General features: G+C 42.4%; 2 protein-coding genes across 2 annotated transcripts; both read right to left on the bottom strand.

The window, feature by feature from the left end:
* Nucleotides 1–867: 867 nt before the first annotated feature.
* On the bottom strand, nucleotides 868–3,025 carry LOC117138362 (complex I assembly factor ACAD9, mitochondrial). The gene is made up of 3 exons (XM_033300429.1): nucleotides 1,899–3,025; nucleotides 1,515–1,839; nucleotides 868–1,455 (listed from the first exon to the last, which is right to left on the bottom strand). Exons 1-3 carry the CDS (start codon nucleotides 2,966–2,968, stop codon nucleotides 931–933), a joined length of 1,920 nt encoding a protein of 639 aa, XP_033156320.1. The 5' UTR covers nucleotides 2,969–3,025; the 3' UTR covers nucleotides 868–930.
* Nucleotides 3,026–3,472: 447 nt separating this feature from the next.
* LOC117138361 lies at nucleotides 3,473–24,989 on the bottom strand. Its single transcript, XM_033300428.1, has 8 exons — nucleotides 24,197–24,989; nucleotides 13,574–13,618; nucleotides 8,163–9,297; nucleotides 7,961–8,097; nucleotides 6,507–7,899; nucleotides 5,595–6,449; nucleotides 5,056–5,357; nucleotides 3,473–4,986 (listed from the first exon to the last, which is right to left on the bottom strand). The coding sequence occupies exons 3-8, from the start codon at nucleotides 9,192–9,194 to the stop codon at nucleotides 4,791–4,793; spliced, it is 3,915 nt and encodes a 1,304-aa protein (XP_033156319.1). The 5' UTR covers nucleotides 9,195–9,297; nucleotides 13,574–13,618; nucleotides 24,197–24,989; the 3' UTR covers nucleotides 3,473–4,790.
* Nucleotides 24,990–25,624: the final 635 nt, after the last annotated feature.

The following is a 25,624-nucleotide window of genomic DNA, read 5'->3' on the forward strand; positions in this document are numbered from 1 at the left end:
AAGTGGAAATGAAACCAAATCTTACCGTGTAGTTGTGGGCACAAACAAACAAACACGCACACATGCACACGGCTCTGTCTATTAATCATTTAATAGTCATCCAAATTATTAGGAATTCTGCGCTTGTTTACTCAAAACCTTTAACCACATTTTGATTGACCCGATATTACTGACTGTACGTTGAAAGTACAGTTCCCAGGCTATCTTACCACCTGTCCACACACATACACTCACTCACTCACACACATTCATGAACGAAGAGACCGCGTACTCACACACTCACACCGCTTTTGGCCGTCTTCCTGCGCCGCTTACCAAATTGTCAATTCTTTATCAATTCGCCCAGTTCAACCACTTAAACGAAATGCAAATCCAATTCCCAGTGCAGCGGAAAAGGCGGACAGGTGGTAAACTCAACGGATTAAGCCATTTCACGCTGATTTCCCAGAATGCTGGATTTTTTGTAATGGCTTAGGGAGATTTGAAGAAAATTGTTCTATTTTAAGACATATTGAAAAATTGTTTCAATCATTCTATTTAGTTTTTTTGGCTAAATATTGCTTGCATTATTAGAAGTATAAAATTTATGATTCTTTAAAATTTTGTTGGGGTACTTTAATGTGATTCAATCAATTTTGAGCTCATCTTTTACATACTTTTTACCAAGTAAAATTTCAACATGAATGGATTTAAATTTATGAGTGCAATAACCGATAATACAGCTCATCAAACACAAGAAAAAAAACTACCATACTAACTAAAGATGCTATCCATCAAGAGGAATTAACTAATTGTTAAATTGAGTCCCAGAAATGATGAGAAATAAACCAATACCTTTAGGTAATGGTGAGATTAAACAGATGGTAGTTATCAATAACAAGTATTCACTTTAATCGTAAAGGCAATAATAAACTTAACTACCAGCTCGGCTTAGAAGTTAAATGTCAGCGGATGAACGGCGAAGTATCCCTTGCTCTTGGCCACTTGCTTGGAGAGTCGCACCAGGTTGTTGTCGTTATTCACGAAATGACCACCATAGATCTCCGTGCAGAGGGTGCGGACGCGATCCCTGCCCTCCGAGCAAATCGCTGTGGCCGTGAGCAGTTCATGATCCGCCAGCGGCAGTCCAATGCAGTACGATCGGGAAGCCCTCGCCACGCTGGCCCACATGGCATAGATAAGGGTGCCCACCTCCGCCAGGCGTTGCATTTCACTTTGACGCTCCACCACCGCGTTGCCGTGCTTGGTGAACATCAGCTCCACGGCCATTTGGAGACGCGCCACCGACAGCTCAATGCACTGGGCAGGCGCCTCTAGGGAGGGATGCACGTGCTCCGACAGCTGCATCTTGGTCTTCGGGTTGTCGATGCTGTTGGTGTCCAGGAATTTGCCAAAAATGTGACCAGGATTGAAGAGGGGATTTCTGGACTTGCGCACGCCCGTATTCATGGCTTGCTGAAAAAAATACCATGTTTTTAAATCCCATTACAAGTATCTAAAGTGAAGAAACTTACCCCCGCGTGCTGCAATCCGGTGAGGGCAATGAACATGCCCAAGGTGTCCAGGGATTCACCTTGCGTGCACAGCTGCGCTGCATCTCGTAGTCCCAGCTCCGTGGTCTCGCCGCTGAGCAGACTCTTGGGTCCCACGACTCCCAGATTCTGGGTGGCAATGGCGTACAGCTGTTGCAGGGTAAAGTACTTCGTTATGGCACTCTCCAGAGTCACATCCTGGGCACGGAACTCGTCCAGCATGCCGGCGGTCAAGTAGAGCATGCTCTCCATCGCGTAGACGGAGCACATCGCTCGCGACATGTGGATGCGGGTGAGCTCCAGATCCCTATAATTGTGTGAATATATTTGTATATAAAATATAGCTAGGAAATCAAGAGTACTCACTGCAGTTGCACTCCGCACTGAGTGGTGTTCACAGTGTACTGGGCCAATTCGTTTAGCAGTTTCTTGGCCAGCGATACGCCCACCAAGCTGCCCCTCAAGCGGGAGGATCGCACCAGCTGCTCCGAGTAGCGGTTGCCATCGTGGGGTAGGCCCACCACCTGATCCTCTCCCAACTTAACGCCATCGAAGTGCACACGCCTGATTTCCGCTTTCCGGCAACCGAATGTGGCGTGCTTTTCGCCCAGGCGCACTCCTTCCTGCTGGGAATCAACCAGAAAGATGGTGGTGCCACGTCCCAAAACTCCCGGAACATTCGGCTGTTGTGTTTGGGCCAGAACCAGGAAAAGCTGTCGCTCGCCGGGTGTGCAGATCACGAATGATTTCTCGCCATTGAGCTGCCACTTTCCCGTTTCGGGAAACAACTCTGCCTGGGTGTTGAAGTAGTCCTCCTCGGGTGGAGAGATCTCATATATAGCCTCGCTACCTATCAGTTTACCAGTGGCCAAGTCCTGGAGATACCTCTGCTGTTGCAGCGGAGTTCCCACCTCTTTCAGAAGATCCACGACCACGCGATGCGTTTGCAGGCCCAGGGTTACATTGATATCCGTGGAATCCGGCTCACTGGCCATTAGACTGGCACTCCAGCCATAGCCTTTGCCCTCGTAGTCTGTGGACACATTTAGCCCATAGAGTCCCAGCTGGCGGAGGGTCTCCGGTGAGGTTTCCTCCGTTTCACGTGGCTCCACAAAGTAGTTCTTCAGCGGCAACAGAGCATTCTCCAGCTGTGCCATCTCATCCCGGGGAATCACCTCCGGATAGGCCAGCAGCTCCTTGTCCACCACTCCGATGAAAAAGTTTTTGGCCAGCGGCTCTCTGGTTGGTAGTTTTTGCTGCTGCTCCGGGGACTCCTCCACGGATTCCGATCTTCCTCCCTCCGTGGTCGCCGCATCCTGGTGCTGTGAGTCCAAGCTGCTGGAGGTGGCCTTGGTGCTTCTTCCCCGAGTCAGAAGTTTTCCATTCCGGCTGTAAGTCAAGAGCCGCGAGGCGCCGGAAAACAAATTGGGCCGCATATTTACTAAGAAATTAGGTAAGCCCCGATAGGTTCGCACAAATTTATCGATAGCGATGCCAAGTGGGACCAGCTGACTATGGAATAAAATATACCAGCGGTACTTTTATAAAATACACTATAGCGTTGCTCAGCTGATGGACTTGCTATAAAAATTTAAAGATTGTAACGGTAATTTTATGATTTTGAAAAAGTCTACAAGAAATAAAAATAAAGGGAAAGATTTATAAAACAATTTTTCACTGAATTCTATAAATCAGGATCTTTATCTTTCAGTTGGAAGACTAATAAATGAGTTTCCTCCATTTCGAAAGATATAAATGGAAATATGTATAAACTTTTAAAAATGAAATTTCAATGTGATTGAACTTGATTACCTTACCCAAAATAAACACATTCCCTTTATTGAATCATTGTATTGTATATTGGTGTTATTGTTACACATATAATTGCTATTGACAGCGCACATTAAGCTCTCTACTTAAAACAAATTGAACAAAGTAAATTGTATGATTCTCGGTCGATGGTTTTAATGCATATCCCCATCGACCATATCTTTATTGTTTCGAGTTTATCTCTCTTTTTTATATGTAATTTTTCATTTGTTTTTCATACCACCTAGATTGAAAATTTGTTAATAGCTGTGTAGTACGTTGTTATACAATAGTTATAGTCAGGTATCAATTGGAAAATAAGAATTTGGTTAGAATTCAACACATCTAGATCCGTATAGTAGTCATATTATTGAAGTACAGATGCGCCTGAAGTTGACAATTGCATGGCGTGCAAATAACTCCAAGCACCTATTGCATATGGAAAACAAAATAGGGTAAAACTAATCCGTAGTTTGTAAACAGGAAAAAAAGTAAAACGACAATATGTAGTTGTCAATTGTATTTAACTAAAAACTATTAGAAACACCCCCACATGCAGCTCATATCGTATCACAGGCACGCTTAATAAACACTCTCAGAACGGAAATACGAAATTAAAATCGAAACTAGCGGGTTAATTCATTTCAAACTTGCACTCAACGAAATCGTTTGTATTCTTAAGTTTCTGCGGTTAAAACACACTACACACTAACAACAACGATCGATATGAGCGCACACCAACTGATCGATCCTTCTATTCCCAAAAACCTACTACAAATCGCTAACCCCTTCACAAATTGCCTTTAAAATTGCTGACGCTACACGACGATTATGGTACATAAATATATATTCAAATATATATATATATATTGTATGTGGTATCTGCATGTATGCCCTATATGCGTAGTTACCTCCCTTGCGTTTTCACACTCACATTGCATAGTATTGCTAGTTGCGCCGCTTGACCCGCGTATTGTGGACCCCAAAAGATACAGATAGAGATACAACTGCAGTTGCAGATACGGATGCAGATAGTTTTGGTTCGCTCGTCTGGCTGACCGATTCGATGGCTTTCATATTTAACATTTTTACTTTCGCAATGTTTTCGCACACATTTTCCAGTAGTTCAAATTCAAACTAAACGAACAAAACCTCGCACGAGGTGAAATACCAAAAATATTAAAGGAAACTAAGCTTAAGTATAAATTAAACGATATCTAGTAAAGCAATTGGTTTGTTGTCACACCACCACACACACAGGAGTTTCTTTCGCCACCTGCCCTCCGTATCATCCTCTTTCTCATCCTGCTTCCTCTCCTTCTCCTTCTACAATTGGTATCTGGGCCACTGCCAGAAGTCTCTGGCCTCCCGCTGCTGCCACTTGTTCTGGAGCTGCTTGCACAGGCGGCGTAGCAGCTCGAAGGTGCCGCCCAGGGCTCGCAGTAGCTACTAAATCCTGCCGGCGCTCTCCTGTCGCGCACTGTAGCGCGGCTCGGCGGGCATCATTGTGTCCGTGACCAGCTCATTGGGTGCCTCCAAAACGCCCTTCGCGTGTGCAGCCGCCGTATCGCAATCGGTGCGGCGTGAGATCAGCAGTCGGATGTCCGTATGCAGGCACAATCGTCCGGAGCGCGATGTCTGGAACCTAGGGATTGATTGCAAATAACGAGTTAGTTGAGAAGGATATATGATGATATCTTTGCAAAGTATTTACCTGAGGTGTATGGAGTAGCGCAGCCGCTTCATTTGCTCGGCGCTGATGAAGTGTCCCAGCTTGCTGGTGGTGCTAGTCACTGTTGGACTCCGCGGCACTTTGTGCCCCTCATCCTGCTCCTGGCTGAGCTCCTCGGCCAGAATGCGCTGCCGGATGAAGGTGCGGTGCAGCGGTGGCATGTCCCGCATGTCGTAGGGTATCACAAACATCCGCACCACCGTGCCCATGGGATTCAGTAGTGTGGCCTGCACCGTGCCCGACCTTGGAACCGAATATCCCTTGCGCGGCAAACGAATCTCGCACTGCAAAAATAGATTTTCCACATTCCTTAATTCCATTTTTCTAAGAAACCTAACTAAATTAAAGGAAACAGTGATTTAAGCATTTAACATTTAAACTTTTCTTTGGCTACCGGGACTGTGTTTTGCCGAAGATCTTTTTTAGTTTTATTGAGTTGAACAAGTAAAGTATTGGTATCCATAAACTGGTAATTTTGGTCCCCCATAGTCTTCTCAAGATGCGCTTTTGCAGGAACTTACCAAATAAGGCGTGCTGAGCGTCTCGCCATGCAGTTCGTAGAAGTAAGAGACCGCCGGGATAGTCAGCTGGGTGGGACAGAATCCGCCGGAGGCTCCCAGCTGCAGCTTAAAGCCCATCACCTCGATCTTGGGCATGAGCCTCCTCTGCAGCAGAGATTCCTCCAGATTTCCCAGCAGCGGACGTCCTCCAAAATGAGCCGCCAATCTGGCGCGACACTTCAACGGCGAGCCACCTGCTGGACTGCATAGACCGGATTCGAGATCCTCATCCGACAACTGCTCGTCGGAACCAAGCGAGCTTCGATCGCTACGATCGCTCAAATGACGGGAGCGCCGCTTGTGGGCGGCCAACGCTTGCTTGGAGAACCTGGGCGACACGGACAGTGAAGCTGCATGTGGCAATGTGGGAGCAGAGAAGGATTTCTGCACTGGCGGCGTTACGCTGACATCCGGCGCTAGCAACTGCGAATGGGCGTGACTCAAGGCAGCTGGATCAAAACTGAAGGCGGGACATCCGATGGCGATGGGTGCGGAACTGCAGAAGATCGTTGTAAGGTTCACCTTGGGCAGGGCCTTTCGCATTTGTGGCGATGTCATAGGCGGCGGCGTCTCGCTCTCCAACAAATTGGACCCACAATTTAATCTGAGTTGAGCTGGCTTTGGTGAGGATTTGCCCAGCTGTTGCTGCTGCAGCGGCACCATCGCATCCGGTTGATGCTTGGCTGGCACTTGGCTCAGCGGCGTCTTGAACTGCACCACTATGTGGTCTGCCACTCCCGGCGGCGGAGTCTTGCAGCGCTCTACAGGATTCAGGGAGCAGCGTTCGATGTTGGGCGTCAACTTGGTGGAGAGATTCTGTAAGCATAGCTTCGTTAGCAAATCGTATTCTTCGGATTAGTCTCAAGAACTCACCTGAACAACATCTGGTTGCTTCTCCGCCTCCTGATGCTTGCTGGCATAGCCATTGCTCGTCTGCTTGCCATTGGTGGGTTGGTGAACCTTTCCGTTTGCAAAGTTGTGCTGGGTCTTCTGGCGCTTGCACACTTGACAGCCACTGGTGGCGGGTGTGGCCTTCAGAAGATTGTTGTTCTGCCCTCCATTGAGATCTGCGTTACGACAGGCGGCTCCCAGTGGAGCCTGATCCACAACCCCGGGATGGGGCTTTCGATCTCGGTTCTTTGGCGTGCGTTGGATGGCCTGAAGTAGGAGTTCCGCGTTGTTGCGGGGTGTGCCCACAATGAGATCAGCGCTGCTCAAGCTGCAAGAGGAAGTTTCCTCCATTTCGGATGCCGTGGTGTCGCTATCGTCTCCATCATCTAATGCTCCATTTGTGGATCTTTCAGCTGATCCATTGGTTGCACCGTTCGATCCTCCATGTGCTTCACCTCCACCCGTACAACTGAGACAGAGAAGAGTCTTCTCACTGCCACATTGCTGGCAACTACTTAGAGAGGTCTGCGTGCCCGTGGAGATCATGGCTATGCGCCTTGGCTGCTGCAATGTCAAGGCAAGGGATTGGGTTTCCGACGACGTCTGAGACTGCGTCTGTGACTCCTCGCCCTCATCCATTGGTTCCTCGGATTGTTGCCGACTATTTTCCCGTTCGGGTGTAGCTTTCCTCTCCCTCTTCTTGTCCCTACGCTGCATTCGCTTGCGATACTTTTGCAGCTGCCTCTCCCGATGGCTCAAACTCGAGTCCCCATCGAGTTCGTCCAATACCTGTCCCATTCCTGGTTTTCCATTATCACAGTTGGAGCTGCCAGCCGTTGTCGTTGGGGTGAGGGCACTAGTCCTGGCTCCCAGGCCAGTCGGCGTGGCAGCATGAAGTCCACCGCCTCCGGTGGGCGTACTAGCCGGATCTCCTCCGCAGGGCCTCAAGCTTCGTGGAGCTGGACTAGGAGGCAATGGCTCCACATGCGGCAGGCCACCATTAATCCTGGGCAAACTGCGCACGCTTACGGAGATGCTGTAGTTCTCCGAAACGTTGACGTTGGGAAAATTGTGCACATTGGCCTTGGCACTGAAGCCATCCTCGTGGTGTAGCCCACTATTGCTATTGATGGTGTGCTGCTTGATCCGGTAGAAGATGTTAAGACGTGGTCTCTTCTGCCCACCGCATGTTGTATAGCTGGTGGCCAAATCTCCTGCATTGTTGCCGCAATTGGAGAAGATGACGCGACCACTGTCGTACACCGATGGATCACATTTGCGAAGGAGATCACACCAGGCGACTATCTGGGAGAAGTACAGCTGACTCCGAATGGCGCTGCACAGCGAAGGCAACGTCATCGTGGGTGGAGGAACTCTTTAATAGGAGGAAGATGACGTTAGACATTTAAAGATAAAGGTATTCCTTCATGTCTTACTTCTCCTTGCCGCATATGATCCACTGCTCCAGCAAGAGCTTGTGGCTCACGGGACCCAGGTAGACCTCGATGCAAACGGGCTCGCGTCTGGCCAGGATGGCCTCCATTTTCATGCAATACGCCCGCCAACGGTTGCACTAAAAAGGGATATAAGATTAAAATAGGCATATACCAAGGAAGTCATTAATTAGCATCGACTTACGGTCATATTCACGTAGGACATATCACAGATGTGCTCCTCAGCCTCGGATGGCATCTCGCCCTTGGCCAGACCCATCTTCCTGAGGAACTGATCACAGTGCGGCCCGTGTTTGGGCCGCGATGCGGAGCTGCTTGCTCCGCTGCTGGCAGTGGCAGTTGCCGTTGTTGTTGGTGTGGTGCTAATGCTTGCTGCTGCTCCTCCAAATCCCAATCCTCGGCCACCGGATCCCCCCAAGCCCGACCAATGAAAGCCGAGATTCAGAGGTCTTGACTCAACTGGTGGTGGCGGTGCCAAGGCAGGTCCACCTCTTAAGCAGGTGGTGGCCAGCGATTGCAGCGAGTGGAGAATGTTGTCCGATGAATTGGAGCCCGGCGAACTGGCGGCACTGGAATTGTTGGTTCCACCGCCGGCACTGCTAACCAGACCCGTTCCACCAGCTCGATTGAGCATGACACGTCGCACAATTTCATAGTCGCCATGATCCTTGTTGAGATCATTGATGGCCAAAGAAACCAACTCCGGTTCGGCGCTCATCGTCTGGGCAGCCGGCGAAATCTGACGCAGCTGGCAGAGCTTCTGTGTCCATCGCTGGTGGGTTAGCGAACTACTACTGCTGGGCGACCCGGTCGAACCACTTCCATTGACGGCTCTATTTTCCGATCCTCCCATGGAACCATAGGGATTCGTTGTGATGTTGATGGCCGCCCTGGAGGTGGAGGGTCGTGGCGAGAGGCGTCCTCCCCCAGATCCTGCTGCTGATCCCGAACCGACTACTCCCACCGTCTGCTGCTGGTACTCATCGTCGGCAATGGGTCTGCCCTCGAGGATCAGCGAGGCCAAGCCGAGCACAACGGAACTGTAGTTGTTCTGAGCTCCTGTTCCTGCCGACCCACATCCCGAGACACCCACCATACCCAAGCCGGACAGCATCCCTCCTCCGGCCGCCGCAGTAGCCGAGCCCAAGGAGGCAGATGCTCCATTCTGGCCCAATCCCGCTGGCGGCGGCGAATTGGTGACGCTTGTCGGTATCATGGTCGGTCGGTTGGTTGCCTGTCCGCTGGATCTGATGCTAATTCCGGTTCCGAATCCGATTCCGCTAGCTTTTGCTGCTGCTGCTTCTTGCACCAGAAGTACACTGGAAAAATAAACGAGAAATTTATAAAAGATGTACAACGGCTGATGTAATAATGATGTATAGTCAATGGAAATAGGATATATGTATATATATATAGAATATATATAGGATATTAGCATATTTAACCAATGAAAGTGATTTCTTATGGGAAACCTGCATTGATTTTTAGAGGCTTTAACTTGCCTAATTTGCAGCTTTAACTAGAATTGAACTGGGTTGCATAAAACTAGGTTGGCAGACTTATGGTAATGTATCCTTGACTTCCTTGCGAAATCCGCAAGGCTGCTCTATAAATACGCCCAGCAACAGATGCAGCTGGCAGATTCCAGCCCACCGCCACCCACTGCAAGTGGCGAAGGTCGAATGGCGAAAGCAGCACCCTCAACTTGAATCGAATCCCCAAGGTCCGTCGGCTATGTACTGGACACTATGTACCCCTGACATGGTTTACTTTGGTTTATCCTTCCGGTGCGGAAGCAACAAAAGACCAGCACAATTCTCTTGGCCAATTGCTTAACTGCGACACACTGACACGGCCCCATTTTGGCCTGAAATCATCATGTGCACCGCACCAAACGCAACACACATGCACACAGATAAGCGAGAAAAAACGAGCAGAGTTGGAAACCAGGTCGTTACTTAACCGGAGACCCAGTTAGGAGCAACATGTCAGCCGTTTGGCAATGCACAATGCATCAAACACCCCCAACACCCCCCTCTTTCGGCACCAACAAATTCACACGGGTCGACAGCTTAGCAACAACATGTTGCTAGCGTGTGACGTCATTGAGCCAAGCTTCGCAACAGCAGCGCACTGGTGTGTGTGTGTGTATCTGTGTGAGAATTTGAAGGTCGTTCTGCGGCGCCTTCTACGGAGATGCACTACAAAATAAAATGTTCATATATTTACTTATATCTATTTTAAACTCGATTTTTAAAAATGTTAGTTATTTACAAATGCAGAACCTACTGGTTTTATTTAAAACTTAAAAATATTAGACATGTATAATAGAATCAAAGAGTAAAGGCTGAAACTGAAGCAAATAAAAATGCTTTATAAAAATTAAATAAATATTTATATTTTTTTTTTTTGGATAGAGTAAAATCTGTGTTTGCTACACGAACTCATCATGCGTTTTGCCATTCTATTTATGTGTTTCTTGATTTTTTTTCTAAAACTTTGCTTGGCAACAGCAGAATCGCGAATAGAAATACAAAACCAACTTAAGAGGCAGATATGCAAGTGGTGCACATGTATGGCATTTGTCGCGTGCAACATGTTGCTAGAGAGAGAGATTGGGAGAGCGCGCGCTCTCTTGGGTAAACATGTTTGTCTTTACTTTTGCTTTTGTTTTTGCGTTTCTTCTTGACCTGCATACACAATACAGAGGTGGTCAAAAGTATTTACACAACGAGCTAAGCAATAATGAAAAAAAGTCGGTAAATACTGACATCTTAAAGGCAAAGAGAAGAGAGCAAGAGAGCGAGAGCTTTTGGCCTCTCTCTGTGTTTGTATTAGAAAACATCTGATTTTTGTATTGCTTTGCAATGTTTGCTGTGCGTGTGTGTGGGTGTGTTGAGTTTTGTTTATGGCACACTCGCGTTTATATAGCTACATATATACTATATAAAATACTCTTGGCCCACAATAGACAACCCATACAAACGTGAAAACCCGTATGGAAATGGGGACAAGCGAACGGAACGGCGAGTTTAATAATATTTCGATTACATTATAGCCAATTTCGTTTCAGTTTCCCTCCCTTTCAGCTGGCCATTATCATTTACATCGCGCAGGCGAAAAACGGCGGAAAATTCGCTTGCCACCCGAAAATGGAAATTATACTCGATGACGCAGTTGGACGAAAAACGCGCTAAGATGTTCGAGGAAATGTCGGAAAATGACAAACGTGGAAAATCGCATGGGACACGTGGGGAAATATTTATTATTTTTGACACCAGATGTCATTGTATAATAATATGACAAATTTTAATTATGTAATGAAAACAGAGGATAACATTATTGTTAAAAAATACTCTTCTGAAATATATGTATAATGTTAAATTCGAATTTAAGTTAGTGTAATTAATTTTAGATAAATAAAATAATACATAAGTATCTCGACTGTAAAAGCAAAATATTTTTGTTGGCAAAAGTGAAAGAAAACAACTAATTGAGGCAATTTTCAGTAGATAGTAGCCTTGTAACTAATTGCACTAGGAAATCTTTAATGCCAGCTAAAATAATTGCACTTTAAGCAAAAAAAACAGACGTAAGAGCCACAGCAATTAAGTTGATCGAAAAAGGTTTGTCATATGCTAGTCTTAGTCGTTCCACCTTTTCCCCCCCTCGACTGCCACTCTTTGTTGATAATTGTGATCACTTCTTGTGCTTGGCAAAGCGATCGAGAGCAGGCCGAAAGAGGGGGGTGCGGAGGGGCGGAAAATCTGGTGGGGCAGGGGGCGCATTGTTGGACTAATTTCATTTAGCTCAGCCAACGTCCTTGGCATGCTTTTTGATTTTGCAACGTGCGCGCTGCACTTGTGTTCGTACGTAGATTGTCTTGCTTGAATTATTTATTTATTGCACATTTTCGTTTCGTTTGATTTTTTCCCATTTATTATTGCGTGTATTTCCCTTATTTTGTTTTTTTGACGCACATTACAAAATTTGATTACCAAGCGGAAAATGCAGGCGAGGCGAATGGCAGAAGGAAAACGAATGCGGGAAATGAAAAGCCAAACTTTACTTTTTATGGTATACCCTGCTCTGGATGAAATATAAAATAAAATACTCACTTTTCTTGTGCCAGAAATAGTACTACAATATTCATATACGTACAAAATTATAATAAATTTTTATGCAATTATTTTGAACAACTGCACTTTCTAGTAACAAAAAATATGCATTTTTCATGAATTTTTCATATATAGAGAGCAGCCTATCTAAAATGCATATCATGGGAAAAACAAACTGATAGATACACTATCTGTGAGGGTATAGAAATCGAACGGATAACAAATTTTGAAGGCGCGCCAAGCGGAGTGAAAGGCAGGTAACGAAAACCACCGCCAGGGGCGCTGCACACAACAAAAAACCAGTTCAAAGCAGATAAGAAAACGAAAAACGACAGCGAGTTGGAAAATTGTTATGTTGCAACTTTTCGGAAAAACAAGTTCCGTTTGCCTTTCGTTTGTTTTTGAGGTTTCCATTTCGGCGTCCCCTTTTCGGCATTATGAAACAAAAAAAAAAAAAAGAAAAGTTAACACGTGAGTGCAACGAAAGCCACAGACAAAGAAAACGACTTTTTTTATTGCTTTCAACATCATCTCATATGATTTTGTTTCCCTTTAGTCATCCTGGCGAATGCGTCACCGTAAAAAGTTAATTATACTTATACTCGTTAGCAGCAGAAGTTCGTTAAGTTGGAAATGTGTCATCTTAAACGGAAGTCGCAACAAATTTGTTGAGATGCAGTCGAGATAAGTCAGAAACATCTTAAAACCGATGTTTTTTAATGCATTTTTCAAGGCTTATTAACCTAAAAAGTAACTATTAAAAGCATGGAAATGAAATTAAGCTTTAATAGTACTTCAGTTATTTCTTTATTACATTTAAAGTTAAATTGGTAAGAGCTTTATTCGGAATCTATGCAAACAGCTGTGTGAATATCATTAATTATGTATTTTATTACAAGGGATTTTCCCTGTATGTGTCTGTATGTCTTATTCAATTTTCATTTCCCAGGAAGACTTCAAGACAATCGCTGTTCCAAACACTGATTGACCTCGATGTCGACCTTACAAAAGCCCATTTTCTGTGTGTGTGTGTGCGTGTTTGAACACTCATGTGTTGGTGACCCTCCCAATCATAAGCCTTCACAGCTGAGCGAGCTTTAGTTTTTTTTTTGTGTTTTCTAGGGGGCCGCACCTTTGTGGGTTACATGTAGCCCACCCCATTTATCAGCCATCCTCATCCTCTCTATCTATCGCTGTTTCTCCTACGAACGGCACAAAGAACACATTGTTGGGTTACACACGGCTTATCAGCATGGTCACACGATAGAGAATTACATGATATAGGGTTAAAACTTCAAAAAGTTTGAATGTACCAAACTATCCTAAGTTTCAAATAGGTTAGTTAGGTTACTCTAAAGACTTTAATAATATGCGCAATAAATGCAAATTGCATTATTATGACCATTTTAAACCCGATACTTAAATTGTTATCATATCAAAAAGCGAGTTTATTTTTATAAATCGCCCCTTCACTTACCTTTCAAAACTTTGTTAAAATTCCATTATTCTTTGCTTTTTTTTGCTGAAACGAAAAGATAAATAGAAAATAGATTAGAAAAGGAAATTCCTTTGCAATAAAATAAATACTAATTAAGGAGGAAATGTAACATTGAGAATGCTTATTTTTACGGGAAGTGAGGCACCCTGATTATCTTACACAACAAATAAAGTTGAGGTATTTCTGCTCTCCCTCTTTCCACCCCTCTCTTCATTCACGCTCTCTCCCCCACCCACACCCACATTGCCATGCTGATGCTCACATGTGCGCAGTAAATAAAAATAAAAACACGGGCGCAAAATCAAAGTGGGCAAAAACAATAAGGCAAAAACAAAGCAAAAATGTAAACAAACGCAGTCCAGTTATGGTGCTCTTCTTCCTCCACGTGTGTGTGAGTGGGTGAGCGAGTGTGTGTAATGCGAGAGCACGTGAGCGCGTCTCGCTCGCACCCATGGGGAGTTGGGGCCAGCAGCTGGAGTGGGCGAAAGAGAGGCAGAGGGCTGGATGGAGAGGGAGCCAGCCAGAACAGGACGAGCACGTTTTTATTTTTAGCCAAAATATTTCTTGCAAATCGAGAGCAAAACGTAAAAAGAACACACGCACTTATTCGCTCGAAAAGCAAATGACCGCAAGACGTGTTAATGCCTTCCTTTAACCCCCATCCGCATGATCTTCCCTCTCCCTCGCTCGCCACCTTATTCACTTGATATTTTTCCAACTCCACTTCTTTTTCCTGCCTCTCTTTCTGACGCCCCCTAACCCAATAATTCCCTCTCCCTCGTTCATTTACATTTCAACTGCGCACGTATAAAATTACTATGACAAATGTATGCATGTGTGTGTGTGTGCGAGGGTCCGAGTTCGTTACATTTCATTTATGTACATACTTTTTTTTTGCCCTATCTGAATTGATATAAATTGGTCGAGTGTACGTGTAAAAACCGCAGCAAAACTTTAACCAAAGTTCAATTTTTCAAGAAGAACAGCTGGTGCTATTTGTTTTTCCTTTATTTTGACCTGGCTATTTTCGTTTTTTTTGCTTATCTGCCAAAAAACGAAGAAATAAACACTTTCACTTATATAAAAGGCAGGTTCACAGATAGTGAAAGTTTGTCAATTTACTGTTCTGTTTCAATTCTTTGTATTGCTTTTAAAGTGACCTTTATTTCTAAAGTGATCACTCGATAAGTGGAATTAAAAAACTAAATAATAACTTACATAGGTAATTTATTCATTTTTAAAACAATTATTTTCAAAAATTAAGAAACTAATTGTATTATATTTAAGTAATAATAATTTATAATCATCACATATTCCCCCTTCCTTCTTTTTATAGATTTGATCTAACAAACCCAGACACGTGGGTGGTTTAAAGTATTGCGCATTTTATTCTTTGAGCTCGTTTAGCTTTCTGTTACATGATTTCATGATCTCTGCCTGTTGTCATTTGCCTTTGTTTCCGCACAGCTGATTGAGTCAAACAGGTTACATGGGGGAGAGACGCATAAAGAAGTTCAAAAGCAGAGTGGATACATAGTAAGTGCCCCATGCAAAGCAGCAACCAAAGTGTTGACACACAGCAAATGCAACGCCACAATTAGAAAATGTGTGTCAATTATATTAAAAAAGAAAAAAAAACTCGAGTAGTTTTCCTGACTTTACAACACACAAAAACCACATTTCAGGGAGTGGAAAGATAGAGATAGCGATAGGAAGGGGGAAAGAGAGGGAGAGGGCAAGGAACAGGGGGGCCAGAGAGCATGATTTGAATTGCCTTTTCGGTAAATTATGTGTGCTGCCGTGTGTGTGTGTGCGTATGTATGGGTGTGTGTCAAATAACATCGAAGGGGGCGTCGCATAGTCTCCCAAAGTGCTTCACCTACACAAGTGACCAGCCACAGGCCCCGTTCCCTAAGCACAACTTTGTACAACTTTTCGAAGAAGATTTTCTAAAATGACTGAAATAAATAAAACCTTACTCAAGTATTTCACCAAATGAATGCATTATTACGCAATAGAAATGGGTTTAGAAAATCCAGTTAACAGCAATATGGTAACATTTGCATTTAGTTCAAGGCTTTAATCTTAAAGGGTTTTAGGTTATTTTAAACAGATTACGCGTACTTATTTCTATTTTTTAATATTCTGAAATATTTTAAAAGGAGGAAAATGTTAATCTGTAAATTGTACTATATTAATTTGAGTGGTCAAGGTCTTCTCTAAGAAATTGCGACTGAAAATTCCTTTTACGGACGCCCCACTGTCATTGTGAGCGATCTTCAATTATTGCCAACTGTGTGGGTTGATGGGGGTTGGAAATGTGGATGGGGATGGGGGCTGCGGAGCCTCGCCAATTGCGCTGCACAAGTGTTAGTGGCGTGTGCTGGGGCATTACGTCACCAACACATGCGCAGCTAACCAGCTGAGTGGCCACAAACACAGAGATGGGCAAACAACTAACTTGGCAGGCAGCTAAAGCCATACAATTATTTTGGTTTTTTGAGCACCAACCTTTTTTTGTTTTTTTTTTTTGTGCAGCTTTAAAAACTTTTCGAAAACTTCCCAATTTCCTAATGATTTAATGCGGGCCGAATTTGCAGATTGGAAAACACTCAAGTGGTTGTTACTAGTTCATGTTTTAGGTATTAACCGATGCGGATTTGTGTCGCCTTTGATTTTGTTGGATTAATTGGCTTCTAGTCCTGAGGCTGATTAAATGGCAGTGGCCACATATTTTTGGGCGTTCGCTTAGCTGCATTTGAATTCTCAACGCTCGTGAACAGCGCGTTATGTGTGTATTTCGTGTTTCGCAGGTAAACGCGTTTAATATTAGCCAAACAAACTTGTTTGCTTAGATTTTTTGGCCTTTATTTTGTCGTATTTTTTTTGCTTTTCTTTTCGGAGCGTCTCTGCACTTCACTCACACACGCGCGCGCACACTGGGAAAAAATATATTTTATTGGGTAGAATTTGTATTCCTGCAGCTCTCGAGTTTTTTTTTATTCTTTGCTCTTCTGTACTTCTTTCTGTACGCGGTGACTTGTGACGCGTGTGTTCGCTTCGACGTCTCGAAATGAAATGAATCGAAAAAATGAGCGGAGGAGCCAAGCGCTGCGAACCGTTCGCTGCTGCTGACGGCAACTTTCTAAAACAGCTGAGCAGCCAGCCAGCCAGCGCTTTGTTTATGTATATACTATGTACGTGTGTGTATATACTGTGTGGCTAGAGATATAGATATGTATGTGCACCCCCTCGCGGTGGCGGGGAAAACTACGTCGTACATTTGGCCAGTAGTTTTTGTGGGTTTATTTGTGCGGCAACATGTTGCTGGCCAGCCCAGTGGCAACATGTTGCTGTTGCGCAGGCCAAAAATGTACACAAAAATCATATGGAGCTCACCAACACCGAGGCAAAACGCGAAAAAAATAAATAAACCCATATGATAAGCCCAGTAAATAGGTAAGCCACAGATCGACAACTGCAAAGTACAGTGAACAGTCGTGAATGCGAACTTAATTGCCTATTAAGTGATTAGGTGGGATGAAAAACATTACATAAAGTAGTTTTAAGCATGAAACAAAACAGATAGATTGTTATGTTGGCATGTTATCTGTTTTTAATCACAATGTTATTTGATTGTTACGAAACCTTCTACCATTATTTATTTGGCTTGCTTTTGTGAAACCCTTTTTTAATTTAGTGGGGCAAGAGCAAATGTTGTTGCGATAGCGATTCAATAACAAAAGCCACTCACAAATACACGAAACACGGACACACACACACACATGCGCGTAGATTAAACAAAAAGAGAAAAAGACAGACAGAGAACCCGTTTCCATATGTTCGAGATGCCATGTTGTCGAGTGTTGTTTTGCCTTATGTACGAAAATAGCGTTCGTTCGTATGTATGTACAGATATATACACATAGCTATATATAATATATATGCATGCACACAACTCGGGTACTTGTTGGCAGATTTCTTGAAGAAGCGGAACAGGCGTGGAGCGCCAAAAAACAACAAAAACGCATGCGCTTTCAGTGTATATATGTATATGTGCGATTATACATACATATATCCGTACATAGCAGGCCCCAAAAATCGTCAGCGACCCAGACAACAGCAACAACATTCAGAACTTATGTTTGCCTGCTCTCCCTCTCACTCTCTCTCGCTCTGCCTATCTTTGTCTTTCATTTCCTCCGTTCTGCTGCGATGCGAATCTTATCAACGGTACCCACACGCCCGTACATTTTGAATGCTGCTGTGCTCTTCTCAACATGCTGATATGATTTGTACTTGATATTGTTTCAAAAGATTTGCCACAAGTTGGTCTTTCTGTTATAAACAAAAGAGGAACATCAAACAAATAACAATTGTTTTATGATATTATTATTAATAACAACTAACTGGATTTTTAATTACTAATTAGATGGTTAATATGTACTTTATTTAAATTAATACGATGCTTCAAGCTTTTCTTTTGAAAACCTTTTAACCATCTTAGATTGATTAATGCCTGAAAGCGATATCGCTGGCACACAACCAGCATACAAAGTTGACTGGCATGTCCAGAGTTTCTCTTAACCGTTGGCCACTGTAGCCGCCGCGGACACAATCGCTATGTCCACAGATAGTTGTCAGTCGTCCGTCTGCAGAAAAAGCGAAGAAGTGAACTCGAGTAACCCAACTTGCTGCAACCGAAGGATACTCTCCAGATACTCAAACTCAAATACTCAGATACACGGCGACAACAAAGAAGCAGGCGGCAGGCTGCCAGACAAAGAAATGCCCAGACACACCAATGCGAAAGCGAAGACCAGACGAAAAAGTCTGGGCTCTGGGATTCTCCTCACTCCACTCTACTCCACACCACTCGCCGCCATCCTGGCCAAACAGGAAAACAAGAACTGCTGTTGACCCCCTTCATCCAGACAAAGAAGAAACCGATGGTAGTAATACATTTTCTTTTGCGTTGACACATTTCAAAATCATATCTTCCCAAAATTTGTTTGTAAATATTTAGTTTTGAATGATCGTGACACATTTTTTTGGACCTTGAAAAAACCGTTTATTAATTGAAACAAATGTATCCTAAAACATGATCCCCTTCAAAATCTTTATCTTATTCCTATTACATAACGCTTGCCAAGTGACGTCAATAATTAATGGAGAAACCTCGTGGACCGATTAGCAGCTCTATCGATCAATAGATTCTCTGGCTTTTTTTCTCGTCTGTGAGCCAGACGTCTCCTGTTTTTTTCCCAACCCCAGATAACAAGTTCAAGACAAATATTTACTGTTTTCTTTGCCACTTCCCTTTTATCTCGTGCAAGTGAAATAAATTTAAAGGGAACTTCAGTTACAGGTAGTTTGTACTCCCTTCTCTCTTCTTCTTATGGAAAGTCATGCTGAAGACCAAAAATTTTCCACGCACAAAATATCGCCAGAGGGCGCTTTACATAAATGAAGATGAGATCACAAAAGCCCTTGAGCCTAAATGTTTTTTTTTCTTTTTCTTTTGGGGTTTTTTCTTTTTTTTGCTGACCCCTTATTTCGCTTTTTTCTACTCGCTGGCTTCAAAGCTTGAAAAGTTCCACTGATTGACGTCTGGCTTTCTTCGCTTAATTTTCATTAAGATGGAATGCGAGAGACGTGCAAGTGTGCGAATGAGCATGTATGGAATAGTTTAAGTTAATTGTTAATTTTTTCACTAATACTTTTACCGAATTAAAATGTTTTCCAAGCTTGTTTCTGCGTAGTCTCTCTTTCTATCTCTCTGAGAAAAGGGCTAACTCTATCCCTCTCTCTTCCGCTCTTTACTTTATGTGCGCAGTTGTTTTCAACACACAGACACAAACACACATTTAATTGCGTCGATCAGCTGTTTTGATAATAAAACGGTTAAAAACCTTATGAAAGCAAGCCAGCCAAACGCGAAAGAAGAAAACAAAACCCAACTAACAAAATTACAGTACGCGCTGCTGTGAACGAACCAAGTGATTATAATATTTGTTGAAATTAAATGAAACGAGCTCAATTGAAATTCATACTCATCCTCTCTTAATTTAATTGCTAAATTTATTGTATCATCATACTAGAAATCATCACCATATGTAGAAATGAGGGAATTTCTTTTTGAATTATAATTTCATAGTTCACCTTCACGAATGTTCACATAAACGAGGCATCACTGTGCACTGCATTGCTTATACATTGTTTCAATCTTTAAGAAAGTCCGCATGTGTTGATTTGTTTACCATAACTTATAGGGCGTTTTGCCGTCCCAGCAATTGTAAAATTGCAAAGAACGCAAATGAAAAGTTTCGAGTTTTTAAACCCTTGGAAAAACCTTGGATTGATTGCGAGCAAATATAAACTCAAGGCAGACGAGGCACTTACACAAGAACGGCTGGAGGCAGTTCATGTAACGCGTGTGCATTGTACAGTGAATATTCTTTAATAATAACTTGTGTAAATAAAAAACTACAGGAAAACGTTTAGAAGTTTAGTGTTTTTATGGGTAAGGATTATTTTCGAGGTATGGAAATTCCATACCATACATATGTGATTTCCATTGCAGCGAACAACCACTGTTCAACCCTTGGCATTGTCTACTTTCCGGTATTTTTGCTCTTTGTGTCTGCTTGCCGTGTGTTTTCCTTCGTGTTTTCCGGCGCACCAACACAGCTGTTCTTGTTATATGGCCCACACGTGACTGTGATTGACTCGTCAGGTGAGCGATGAGGGGAGAAAAGTTGGTGGGGGGATCGTGGGGTTAGGGGACAACTGGCGAACGAGGTGCCACTGTAATGAGCTTTCCACGGAAAAGCGGAAAGTTTAAGGTTGAGAGCGCAGACAGCTGCGACATCAAAGCCAAGTGTGGCGGCCATATTGGGAGGTGATTGTGGGAGTGATTGGAAAAACGGGGTGACGGTGGCCCCAACAATATATAGACGGCCAATGACCCAGCGTTTTCGGTTATCTGCCGCATTTGACAGCCAGACATTTGGAATGGTGGGGTCCTTGAATAATTGAAGACTATCAAATCAAGTTAGTAATAGTTAATTGCCTGGTCGAGATAGCACCCACTTACTAAACAAATAACATAAATTTCGTCATATTTCTTAAAGAATAGAACGAATGGGTACAAAAATGGTTTTTGTTATGATTTGTTAAATAAAAATGGAGATTGAATACATATGGGTGCCATGACGCAAGTAGGTATAGCATTTATATTTGCCTAAAGGGAATAGAATTATTAATAAAAATGCGACCTACTCAAGACCCCGTTGCTCCACCAACTTTGCCAGCATTCCCAAAATCATGTGATGACTACATGATGTTTATTTTTGTAAATTCGCTGAAAGCAAGAAGGCAAACAAAAATCTAAACAAAAAGCTTTTGTTGGCAACTTAGAGAACTCATATGGAACATGATTTCGATTTGTTTTTATACATTTTTTTTTTGTTTGCTTTGATTGAAGCGATAAAGTGGCAAATTGAAAGAAATGCAAATTCCATCAAAGCCATTGCACGAATATCAATCAAAACAATGCTTTGTTTGCTACTGGCCCCTCCAGACCTTCTACAACCCCCCCTCCCCCACCTCTAACAATGAGTTATTCTAAACACAAAGTAAATCAAAAAATTCGGTAGAGGGAGTTGCATTTTCCAGACGAAACACACACCATCCCCCTAAAAAACCTCTTAAATTTCTACCTCCCAAACCAATCAGCTGTTGAAAATTTTGGTGGGTTCGTTGGCTTAACATCTCTCTCTGTTGTTTTCTCGCGAGCAAGAGACAGAGAGAGGGTGAGAGGGAAAGACGAGTGCCCCCCAAAAAATGTTGTTACTTTTAATTTTTCTTATTTTTTTGCTGGCTGGCACACGTTGTTTTTGCTATTCTTGTTGTTGTTCCAAAGTCATTCAACCCGACAAACAAAATAACGTAAAATAAAACGCAAAAGTGTGGAAGGAGCGGTAGCAGCAACAAAAACAACGGAACGGGAACGGAAAAAGTCAACGGCTGAAAAGTTGGGGTCACTGAGCGTTAGCCACTCTCTCTCACTCCCTCTCTGCCGCTCTCCATCGCTCTCCTTCGCCCGTCATCCCACACTCATCCCGCCCCCTCATCGAGATTCTCTTCGAGCGAATTTCGAGAACACCTATAATGCGTAGTAGAGAGTCCGGCAAAGAAATGACGCGGAAAGCAGCGTTCTAAGATCCAGGAACAGGTTCCAAAAGTCTCAAACAAAGGTTTTCTCAGTAAGTCGATTTTTGTTTTATGATATACAAAGTTTATCCTTGAAATACCTATGGTTTCTTGAACCCCTGATTATAATTCTTAGCTCAAATACATATAAACCATTAAGAAGTTGAACGATTATTTTAATTACTTAACTTTTTTTATTTAAAACATAATTATATTATATGATAAGTTGCGATTTCAGAAGTGTGTAATATCTTTATTGGGATGCCCAGTTTATATGGTGCCCAATAAAAAGATCCAGGATATGTTCATTGAAACTCATTGAAAGAAGCGGGCAATCCAACAATGGGCCGTTAAGTGAGGAAATGTTCTTTCGTTATCAGCCCAAGACCTAATGTGATATACGACCCTGAATCGTAATGCAATAACCCCAGGGACTGGGAACTGAGATAGACCTTATCAGTGGTCCCAGTTTCGTATTTCGGAACGAACGGGTTATCTCTGGTCGACACATAACCACATGCCATAAATATACACGTTTAACTACTAATAAGTGGAACATCGAAAGGAGTTACCAAACAGAAAGGCAAACAACGCATTTGGGTTTCGGTGACTGCGAGATAAGCCTGCGGTTTTTCTAGGGTTTACTCCTTCTTATCGACGAAAGTTCAGACTGGGAATTGCGCGGCAGCGGAGTGCAGGGTATACTACAAAACCACACTTACGGCTTCCATTAACAGTGTGGAAAACCATAAAAACGACCAGACACGCAGGGGTTTTACTTTGTCCTTCCCTTGGGTGAGTGAGCCTATTTAATAGGAAAAGAAGCAGAGCTTCTTTGTCTGAATGTGATGAAATACATCGTGATATTCGTCGTAATCTGGTTTCAAGCTAACATGGTTTCATTCTCCAGATCAATGTATAATTTATGACAGTACCCGTGATTCATTTGGAATTATCCATATGCGGGTATAAGTCAAATCTCTGTTATTTAAATGTTATTCAATTGTGTTTACACATATACATACAGATTGTACATACATATGTATGTAAGTCTTACTTCCCTACAAAAAAATTCTTAAATTTCACATTTGTGTTTTTGTGTCTCTAATTTGTAATTTATTTTCCTTAATTATGATCAATAAAAATGTTTTTAATTATATGGATAACGAATAAAGTGTTATATGCAAGTATCATGAAATATGTACATACATACCCATATGTAGTTATATATGTACATACATAGCTATATGTAGTTATTTATGTACATACATAGATGTTTCATATGCATTCATATTTACATATTATGCATCACGTGTCTTTTTCTTTTATATATTTACATATAGTATGATTAATTTTCAAAGCTAATTGGCTAAGATAATGTAGCTAATTTTTTACAAAGCTTTAATGTTATTAGAATGACAGGTATCTATTTCACCCTTTTCCCACCTCCTCTTCGCTTAGCCTTTGATTAAAATGGCCGCCAACGAAAAGGGGAAATGACAGGGCGTCGACAACCGTTAGTCCGCTTAGAGAGCAACATCTTTAACCTGTCTGCCAAGATTTTGCGGATGCAATGCGCACTTGGCAGCTAAGGCCCAGCAGCTAATTGCTTATGTAAGCAGTCCGCCTTTAAACAAATCATTTTAAACAAATCAATCATTTAAACAAATCAATGCAAAATATTAAATCAATATGGATGAGGAGGAAAACTCAAACTGTCAACCGTTTTTAATGTGATTTCCTTTGTTGTCCGTTTCTTTTGCGCAAAAAAGGAATAGGAAACAAAGCGAAACGAGACGAATTCAAGGATACAGCAAAGTCGTCGGTAACCGTTTCTTTGCTTGCGCTCTCTTTCTCATTCCCACACACACACACACACACAAGCCCATGGCACAGCTGATTAAGAGATGGTAGGGGTGGGGGAAAGTAAGAGACAGCAAATAAGTATTGAACCAGAGGCAGTGAAACGTGAATTCAAATCATTTACTTTGGCCATAAAGTTAATCAACAAAGTATGTATGCACACATGGAGACACACAGATACACTAAGAACAAATATGGGAAAGGTCAAATTAACAGTCTACATTTGGTAAACGTAATAACAACCTGACACTACAGCTTTAAAGCTCCAAGACATCATATCTAAAGCATGTTTGGTTTATTTATACCAACAATTCTAATGTTAGGCAAATCTTTCTATTTTATTTAGTGTAAATTGTAATTGTGTAAATAAGTTTTTAGTTTTCCCGCTTTGCTTTCAGTTAAAAGCTCCGTTTCAGTAAGGAAACTTTAAAATTTAATAATTAATATAAATTATAGTTAGTGGTACGCGGCAATTCGCGAAGAAGAGAGATGAGAAGAATGCAATAAAATGGCCGACTAACTTACCATCTTTCGCTTTGCAGCAGAAGATCCGTGGAAAGGCACAATTTTCTCGCAGTGCAGCCTGCTTTTTTGGCTTTGCTAATTTGTTGCCTCAATTAGATTTTTTGACATTATTGCAGTTTTTATTAATTGCTTGCGGCTGCAAATATTATTGATTTCACTTGCTCGGAGCACACAATCAAACACACACACACAAACACACTTGCAAGCAATCAGCGTTGACACACACGCACTCAGCTGTGTTGCTGCTGCTTCTTCTTTTTCCTGGACTTTGCGTCTATATCATTGATTTATTTTCGATTTTTGCAAACCTGCATTTCGTGGCACCCGATTTGCATATATATTTTTTATATAACCACTGATTGCCAACTTTCATTGGCCTTTCGCACTCTTATTCGCCATTTATGAACTCTTCTGTGACGGTTGGAACGGTTCTTTTTCGCTATTTTCGACTGCACCCGCGCTCTTTCCGATTCGCTCTCCTCTCTCTCTAAACACTGCTCTTTATCCTTGATTGCTCTTTCTATTTAGCGGAATTGATCGTTCTCAACTTGGTCGCCATTGCAGCTCCACAGGCAAGAAAATCGGTGGAAATGCCAATACAGGTGCACGGCGAGTGCCGATAAGCTGGAAAATCGGGAAAACGCACGCCTACACATTCATTACCAGCATCGCGTTGCCTTTTCGCTGTCGAGATTCGCATAATTTCCACTTTTGGTTCGCGCACAACACTAGCTAAATTATTGTTTATTTTCTTTCCCAACAAAACAACTGTGAGGTGAGACTGTGAGACCAGACCAGCTGTGGGCGGGTCAGTGTGACCCTATCGCGGTGTGGTGAAAATCCCAGTGAGCTTCGGTGTTAGGGCTGTATGACACGAAAGCATGTTGAAAAGAAACTTTTTCAAAATTATATTGGTTAATTGAGCAGAAGAAAAACTATATTTAAATATTTATAATTTGGATTTGTTAGAATAGGAATAGGATAGTAAGGATGTCATATTTTGAGCACAGAATAAGTTAAATCTTTGTGAATATTTTAGCCAAAATGAAAACAAATTTGATAAAAGGTTACTTACCTTACCTTCAAATAAAAATATTTTGTACTTCGATTAAGTTGTATGTTAGCAAGATTACCTATGTATTACAGTAAAATAAAACACATTGTCCCTTTTTGATATTTAAAATATTATTTATGTTAAACGTTTCTCAGTTTAAAATGTCATATTTTTGTGTTTTGCAATATTAATTTTTGTTAATTTCACTTTTGTTATTACTTTTTGTTTGCAAAACTACACACGTACATATGATGTAAATATATTAGTCTGCATTGTAAAGCCTTTACATAATACATATATATAGAGGTGTATATAATATTTAATTCTCCTTTTAGATGTAAATTTTATTGAACCAAATGTTTTTCTTGCGTGGT

This window comes from Drosophila mauritiana, chromosome 2R, assembly GCF_004382145.1.
Source record: "Drosophila mauritiana strain mau12 chromosome 2R, ASM438214v1, whole genome shotgun sequence".
NCBI lineage: Eukaryota > Metazoa > Arthropoda > Insecta > Diptera > Drosophilidae > Drosophila > Drosophila mauritiana.